This window comes from Cucurbita maxima, unplaced genomic scaffold (genome assembly GCF_002738345.1).
Source record: "Cucurbita maxima cultivar Rimu unplaced genomic scaffold, Cmax_1.0 Cma_Scf00024, whole genome shotgun sequence".
NCBI classification, from domain to species: domain Eukaryota; kingdom Viridiplantae; phylum Streptophyta; class Magnoliopsida; order Cucurbitales; family Cucurbitaceae; genus Cucurbita; species Cucurbita maxima.
The window spans coordinates 3,452,513-3,461,355 of record NW_019272040.1 but is presented as its reverse complement, the minus strand read 5'-3'; the positions used below and the strand labels follow the sequence as shown (position 1 = coordinate 3,461,355).

General features: G+C 34.4%; 1 protein-coding gene across 1 annotated transcript; it reads right to left on the bottom strand.

Annotated features, from left to right (window-relative positions):
* Positions 1-337: 337 nt before the first annotated feature.
* On the bottom strand, positions 338-7,009 carry LOC111498147 (alcohol dehydrogenase class-3-like). The gene is made up of 9 exons (XM_023149265.1): positions 6,881-7,009; positions 6,666-6,802; positions 5,340-5,386; positions 4,917-5,242; positions 4,242-4,324; positions 3,368-3,443; positions 1,129-1,286; positions 879-1,040; positions 338-701 (listed from the first exon to the last, which is right to left on the bottom strand). Exons 1-9 carry the CDS (start codon positions 6,912-6,914, stop codon positions 585-587), a joined length of 1,140 nt encoding a protein of 379 aa, XP_023005033.1. The 5' UTR covers positions 6,915-7,009; the 3' UTR covers positions 338-584.
* Between the last annotated feature and the right edge of the window lie 1,834 nt (positions 7,010-8,843).

The window sequence follows — 8,843 nt, the reverse complement described above, 5'->3', positions numbered from 1 at the left end:
TCTGCCTGTCCGAATAACGACGAATGGAATGGTGATGCATACTCTCGTAATACTAGAATTTTTTTGGAAACAGAACTTGAAAAGGAAAAGTTTTAAAGCATGCAATATTGTCGTAGGTGGAAGTAGGGAGGCACATGCATGGTTTGTCTAGATAAACGTTCATTCAAACATTGCTATAAAAACTAAATTGTGAAACTTTTGGAAAGCTGTGAAAGGTTTTAGTTTCATAAGAAACTTGGGATGAGAGCAAAGAAGCAACACCTATCCCATTTCCACTATACCTTTTAGGTGTCTCATTTTCCCATGTGAACACAACTACTGGGAGAATCACAGAACGTCAAGGAATGACAGTACTTGGATTTTCAATGAAATGACCTAACACATTCATCATCATCATCAAAACCATCCTAACTTAAATGGAACACTGCTTAGAATCATAGAGGCATCAAATACTTGTACCAAATTTAAGAATAAAGCTAAAACATCATTCATGACACACATGAACCAATCAAACATCACATAAAATTTCAACAGCATTATTTCTGAAACTTGCATAATGAAGAAACAGAGATTCGAGTTCTAGTTTAGGGATGGGCGGAAAGAACGCACCGCAGGCAATCACCTCCGTGCATCAGATCAAAGGCTTTGTTGATCTCCTCCAGGGTCAACTCGTGGGTTATGTATTCGTCGACTTTGATTTCCTGCAGCATGGATGAGATAGTAATAAGCATCTTAAACCTTTCAAAAGTACAAGTGTTTGTTGCTAATGGTTTTCAAAATCTCGCAGACGTTTTCAGAAAGTGCAATTAATAAACAAGTACAATTGTCAACTTATTTTTCTAAAAGATGAACAAAAACAAAATAAAAGCTGAAGATACCTTCTTCAAGTACTTCTCAACAAGCCAAGGCACTTGAGAACGACTTTTGAAACCACCAAAAGCTGTTCCTTTCCAGACACGACCAGTCACTAACTGGAAAGGCCTCGTGGATATTTCCTGGCCAGATGCTGCGACCCCCACAATGACCGATTGCCCCCAGCCCTGGTAAGAAGATGCATGCCCGTTCACAATCTTACGTTAGCTACTTCAATTGATATATCAAGTCATTCAAATTTGTTATGCCACTCGCCTTGTGGCAGCACTCCAGAGCAGATCTCATCACATTGACATTCCCTATGCACTCAAAACTATAGTCAACACCGCCATCCGTGAGATCAACGATGACCTGCTGAATTGGTTTGTCATGTTCCTTTGGGTTCACAAATTCAGTCGCTCCAAATTTCTTAGCTGCAAGGTATCGGTAAATTGTGTCATAACAAACACCAGACATCTCATTGTCCCCTTAAGAATCATAGGACAAAGAGCAAATCTTCTCATACCCCGTCAGGTTCATGATATTCAAGCACCAAACAGCAGATTTGAGCGTTAAAAAGCTAGGAAAAGTTACCATTTAAATCAAACAAAATAAAGAAAAATGTGATTTTTCTTGTAGGAGAAACTGATTTCATTGATTGAATAAAATAGCAAAAGAGGAAAGGATGATAAACAAAAACCAAAACCAAAACCAAAAAAAAAAAAAAAAAACCAAATGAACGAAAAGACCATTAATCTCTATCCTTCTGATCATAAAATAGTAAAGAACAAGAAAACAAACATCCCAAAAATTGACATATATGTTAAAAAAATTAGTAATAATTTAGTCAAGGAGAATTCCAGTTATGCTCAAACAAAGACGTCTCCCCAAAAATCTTATAAAAAGAAGAAAAAAAAAACACATTTAGTCATGGTGAGTGGCTTATTATACCTTCGAGTCACACTCAACATTGTAGTTAACAGAAAGCAGACTAGATCTTTCTTTATCATTTTTTTAATTGATGTGACATTAATTTATTTATTTTCTATTTATTTAGTGGCTGACGTTGGAAATTATATATTTATTAAAAAAATTATTAAAAAAAAAAATCTCTCCCTTCTCTTCTTTCCTCTCCCACCCACACCACCCCCCAGTTATTTCCCTCCTACGCCCATCTCGGTGACTCAACCCGAGACCCCAACACCTCCTGTCTCTCTCTTCTCCACCTTCGCCAGCAGCCATTTCCCCTCTAAAGTTTCAGATCTCAAACCTCATCCAACCTCAAGTTTCAGATTTCGAAATTCAAATTTCTTCAATAATTGAAGTTTAAGTTTTCCCACAACCATTAGATGCCATCTAATGCTAGACCCATAAGGCAAAACTCCAGAGACCGTTTAGCCAATCGTTCCATTTCTTCAAAAAAATACAAATCCTTGTGGAAAATAAAATAACAAGAATCATGCTAAAAATAGGTAAAATCTTCCCAATCTGTTCACAATATACACATTTGTAACTTATTTCGTTTTGCTTAAAATTGGTAATCACAGATGACTCGAATAAAGGAGAGAGATCTGCCGAGACAAATCAGGGACCGGAATGAAACAGATCTTTCTTATTCGTTTTCTACGGCGGCAAGAATTTAGGTGGGGAGGGCGATTGTCAGTGTAGGGAAGAGGAACGGCAGTCGTGGGAGAGGTGGGTTGTGAGGGCGGAGAGAAGAGAGAAATAAGAGAGAAAAAATAGAACAAGATAAAATGGAAATATTGTTTTCTTTTTAAGAAAAAATGCATCCACCTCAACTAAATAAATATAAAATTAATATATATAATCCACAATGCCTCAAAATAAAAAAATTAAAAATTAAAAAAAAAAATTAAAAGTCTAGTCAACCTTATATATTTTAAAGTTAACATGCTTACTAAAAAAAAAGTCTCCCCAAATTTATAAATAAGTTCAACTTAGCATCATCATTTTATTTATAAAATTTAGAAGAAAAAGAAATGAGTATTAAAATTTGTTGTCCATGTAGTCATAGTCATACACTCTTCAAAAGTATCTTTCCTCCCTTCTTTATCTTTCTAAACTACAATAGCATATTCAAGAAAATATATTATCAACAGAAAAATTTGATAAAGCTAATTAAAAATGCATGGAAATGTTTATCTAATCAACACTTGCAGGAAAAATCTCAAGAACAAATTTTCATATTTATACTTACAAAGCACTTGAGCTAAAATTGTTTGAAAAAGAATAGTGATTTTAAAAGTTTAAAATCAATCCCTAATGGCCCTTTAGTCTCTTGCCCTCCCCTGCCCCTTGGGAAAAACCCGCCACACTTCTTACATGTTTGTGTTGTGCTTGTGTTTATGCAGAAAGTCGCAAACCAGTTGCAAAACATGACCATGATGAAATTAAAAAAATAAAATCACAACCTCAAAGATTATAATTTGCTTTATAATAACTCTTCTTTAGATTATAACTTCAATAGAGCATGAATGTGAAAAACAAGGTATACCAATTTCGAACTTTTTGCTGTCAATATCAATGCCGATTATACGTGTGGCACCAGCTGCTTTGGCACCTTCTGCCACCTGTCAAATTTATGGTAACAAGGAAATTGATGCTATTAGCCAAAGAAACAATTTAGCTGATAAGAATAAAAAAAGATAAATATGAAAGGGGTTGAGTTATATTTCTAGGTTCATGAAGAAATGGCGAGCAGCAATCGAGCCTTGGCAAACATCAATGTTTGAGAAGGCTAAGAGCAGACTAACTTGGCTTAGAGAGGCAAAGCATGAGCTTTGTGTAATACAGACAAGCTAATATATAGCATAAAAAAAAATGCAGGACCCCAATGTAACAGTATCAATAATATTTAAAGCTAATGGGTAGAAAACTCATTATCAATTGTCATTTTTAGTAAAGCTTCCATTTTTTGACAGCACAGTAATAATCACATAGGATGAGCATATTCTATAATACTAGTCCCTTGCATTTATTCTTAACCTGTGATAAAAGTAGTATTAAAATTATATATCTACATGCATTATTTAGCTTTCATATTTCAAAATATTAGTCCGTAATATTCTTATAGCTATCACGTGCGGCCCATCTGCCTTTAACGTATAAGGCTATAACCATAAACCTCTATGCCTTCCAATGGAGGTGTACATCTCTGGTGAGGTGCAAGCCTCCCAAAAACCAGACATGTAAGATCAAAGGGTGAAATTGAGTTTCATTTTGGAGCTCATTTACACCTCAAAATTCTTCTAAAACATTGACAAACATCAATTTTTGAAGAACTCCTTGCCAAATTAGAATCAAGATGAGGTTGATTTAGAGGAAAGAAGGGGCAGTCAAAGAACGGTAAGGTCTGATATGAAGCTTACAGCAAGGCCTACAGTCCCCAGGCCAAAAATAGCAACATTGGACCCTGACTCTACTTTTGCTGTGTTCCAAACAGCGCCAAGACCTGAAAATACCATAAGCAACAGCTTTTAATGAATTCTGAATAGAAATTATTTTACGTGAAGAGATTCATTCAAAAGAAACGAATGGATCAGAAAAACAAAAGGCAAATTGAACGTCAGCTGCATTGTCTCCCCTTGGATAGAAAACACACTTGACAGTTAAACTTCAACAAACAAATAGATCTCTTTATCTAAAATTTTCCTTTCTCTTCCCAAAATTTTCACAGATGAAACAGGATAATGATGCTAGTCAGTTCAAAGTCTGCAGTGATTACGGTGGGGGAGTTGGGACTGTAATTTGGTATGCCAGAATTTTTTTCCTTCTTTCCTATTGGTTGTGAGTTGTGACATGTTAGTTGAGAGCCTTCCGCATCCTGACCTCATGCTAATATAGTTTTGTTTGGCACCTACCGTAACCCATAGAAGGTCTTTTCTTCGTCTTTCAAGTTTATTGACTTGTTTGTACCCACTTTCATTGGTGGGATCATAGTTTTTCTTTTTCTTTCCTGGGCGTTTTGCTCTTGCATTTAAAGGTGTAGAAATTGTCCAACTACAAAAGTAATAGATATTGATGCAAGTTTAACATATCACTACCTGTGGGAACACCACATCCAAGAAGGCATACTTTATCCAAAGGAGCCGCGGGGTCAATCTTTGCAACACTAACATCATGAACAACAGTGTATTGACTAAATGTTGACGTGCCCATGAAGTGATATATAGGTTTTCCATTTATTAAGAAACGACTCTGACGATCTGACATCATTACTCCCACCCCCGTGGCAGCACGAACTTTGCCACAAAGGTTAGTTTTCCCCGATTTGCAAAATTTGCATTCTCGACATTCTGCTTGGTAGCAAGGAATGACATGATCTCCAGGCTGAACTTCAGTCACACCTTCACCAACACTCTCTACAATCCTGACCATGGGTTTTATATTGCCGTTTAAGCAATGAAATAAATATATAATAAAAACAAGAATATCTGGCATCCGACTTCAAAAAGAAAGTTATATACCCTGCAGCCTCATGACCAAGTATACAGGGGAAGAGACCTTCAGGGTCCTGAAAAGAGATGAAAATCAGACCTCAGAATTTGATATTGAGAGACTCGAGTTTTTACTTGTGCAGGAAATAAAATAATAATGATGATGATAATAACAATGCACAACGTTGAAAAGAGAGATATGCAAATAATTAATCACACAGAACATGTAGGTCCTCGATGCATTTTAGGGGCAAGCTCTTGGTTGTAACATTTATTCCATAGCCAAAAGCTCTTGTTTTATTTACAGGATTGAAGCTCGAATGTTCTTCACAACACTACTTTCAGTATGCAAAAAAACTTGCAAAATATTTCACATGTAAGGGAGGTGCCACGTGAACTGGAAAGATAATGAACTAATTACATTTTAGCTATCGAAGTGTTTGGGGCTTGGTTGTCCTCCCCTCTTTTGTATTTCATTCCATGCATGAAATTGTTACTTATCCAAAATAAAAGACATCTTGGTTATCAGAGTGATTGACTTTTAGTTATAAATTAATAGCACTAGTTTACCATATTTCCTTGATCCCTAATTCTAGACACTCCACCGTTTGGAATAGCACGCCCCAAAAGTAGCAAGGTTTGTGAAAGACAACGAACTGCCAATTAAACCATAAAATCAATTGGCAGTTATACATGACTAAAAATTGAGAAACAAGTTTTACACAACCTATTTGATCTCAATTTTTTAAAGAGAACCAGTTTTCAACCAAACGAAGGAAAATACAAAAACAGCCCATCACAAATAGTATCAATCCAGGAATAGGAAGAACAATTAGGCTACAAGTGAAGCAAAGAACCGGTTCTAGCCAACGCTATAAAGATTTTGAAGAATTTGCAACGGCCGTCATTAGACAATACGCCATAAAGAAGACATCTCAAGTGGAAACCTTAAATCTCGAAGGCCATCCAACCTTGGAGCTAGGATCTTGATATTTAGAATTTCAATAATCTAATTGTCTCAGACCGCAAGGCTGGCACACCCAAAGCCAACCTTGTCCAAATGGCCGAACTCTAACAGAACCAAACATAACACAGCATGCAGAAACCCGGAGTCCCTAATCTGAGCACATCATAACAATCACAAATGCATAAAGAACAACGAATACGTTCCCTTCCACCACCCAACAGAGCGGTACTAAAAAACACGAACTCGATTAATAAAAAAAAAAAAACGAAATCTAATAACCCGCATTGAATCACTCGAAAACAATACAGAATTAGGAAACAATACGCGCCAGAAAATGACCGACAATTGAACCGATTATGATTTGAGAAATTAAAGAAGAGAAAAACAACCTTGCCACTCCAAGTATAAGCATCGGTGTGACAAAGAGCAGTGTAGAGGATCTTGACTCGGACCTCGCCGGCTTGTGGCGGAGCCACCTGAACATCCTCGATCACCAATGGCTTATTGGGTTCCCAGGCCACCGCCGCTGGCAAGAATCAAAAGAGATCGAGCTGAATCAAAAGAATCGACGGCAGAAAAGAAGTGAAATGTGTGTAGGGAGTACCTTTGCATGTGATAACTTGACCTTGAGTGGCCATGGATAGAACTGAAAGTACAGTGAAAGAAATTGAGGAAGAAGATGAGGAGGAGGCAAACCAAAATGTCTCTATTTATGCTTCAAATAATAGCGCCTCTACAGTTTTTTTTTCTTTTATTTTTTCCTCTTTTTTCCCCTTTTATTTGCGGACTGAAAATCTCTTGCCTTCGTAAAGATATAATTGATGTCATGTCTCAACTTTACTTAAATTAATTGAGATTAAATATTCTTCACTTCTTCTATATACAATATATATATATCAAATTAATTGAGATTAAAAATACACACAAAGTCAAAAGTATTTATGCTTCAAATAAGAGGTCCAACCGGATAGCCCAATACTCAAAAGGCCAGCCCAGTGGCTTAAGGTGTTGATTAGGCCCAATCGTTTGGCCCTTTTTTATAAAAGGATTTCTACATTCTTCTAGAATTATACATTATACCAATTTTTTATAATCCATAATCATTCTTTCTAAATTTATTTTACTTAAATCACGTTTTGAATGTGAAACCAAATTTTATTTTATTAAGAAAATTCAAATTTAATCTATATTGTAACTACGGTCCGAATTTGATACCTGATGATATCGATATTGTCACTTATAAAGTTAAAGACTATCTCACATGTCTTTGTTCACATAATTCCTAAAAAGTATTAGGAGGCAAAAAAAAAAAAAAAAAAAAAAATTGTACACCGGATTGAAATAGATAATAATTTCATTTATTTTAAATTTTATATTATTTAAAACCTAACATAAATCCAACCAATTTTGTTTATATATTAAATAACAATGCATTATTGCCTTCGAGATGCAATGTATGTCCTTGAAACAAACAAGCAAAAAAAAAAAAAAACATCTATTATTTAGTTTATTCTGAAATTAAATGAATTTCAATCATATTTATAAAATTGAAGTGTGAACCCATTGAAATAGCTGTAGAAGTCAAAATTCACCCGAATTTTAAAATATAAATATATTTATTTTATTGGATTGCATTGGTTAACTACTACCACATTAAAGATAAGAAATTATTCAATAACAAAAAGGATAAAATGAAAATGAAGAGAGATCGCACGTGGGACGAAGATGGAGAATTGGGTCCTAATATGACATGGCATCAACTGATTGGTCTAGAGAAGCAGATGGAAAAGGGCCCGAGAAAAAGCTACGTCGGTGTGTTTGTAAATAGCTTCGGTCAAACTTCGATATTTCGGTCTTCCATTCTTAATCCGCCACGTGTCTAAAAGATTCTGGTCAACGATTTGACCAAGTAAACGGGATTTCACAAAATTACGTTCACTTCCGACAACGACAAACAAATGGATAATTATCAGATAAATAATCACTAAATATAAACAGCCACCATATATTTTTTTATTTTTTTAAAAATAAATTAAAACATAACAAAAAAATATATTTTCAAATATTATTTACTTTGGATGACGTGTATTTTGATTAATTAATTAATTTATTAATTTGATTAGACGTGTTGCTTTAAAAGTCTTACAATAAATTAGGATTTAAAAGAGAATCATAGTTTAAAAATGATAAATAGAATAAAATATATTCTTAAAAAGAGAATTTAAATATAATATAAATAGATAATTGTACTTTTCAAGTCGTTTTTTTTTAATGAATACATAAAGTAAATATTATATCTTGTTTATTTGACTTTTTTTTTTCTTTTTATAAAATAAACTTGTATAAGCATAATATAACACACATATAACTTTTGGCATACAATACATGTTTTTTTTGAAACATAAATCACTGAAAGCAATCAAACATTGTTTTAAAACTAATTCAAACCAAAATATAACCGTTAAAAACACAAAATGCATGTGTGGGGTTTTTTTTAGTGGGTAGGTGTAAAGTTAGTTGAAAAAAATAAAAAGAAAAAGAAAAAGAAAAAAAAGTAAAAATGCTTT

What these genes read in the sequence shown, in the direction of transcription:
- LOC111498147 (XM_023149265.1), bottom strand. Translation starts at nt 6,914, where the DNA reads ATGGCCACTCAAGGTCAAGTTATCACATGCAAAG. An exon ending in TCAAGTTATCACATGCAAAG is followed by an intron (nt 6,803 to 6,880) that starts GTACTCCCTACA and finishes GATTCTTGCCAG; the next exon opens with CGGCGGTGGCCTGGGAACCC. An exon ending in CTTATACTTGGAGTGGCAAG is followed by an intron (nt 5,387 to 6,665) that starts GTTGTTTTTCTC and finishes ATCTCTTTTCAG; the next exon opens with GACCCTGAAGGTCTCTTCCC.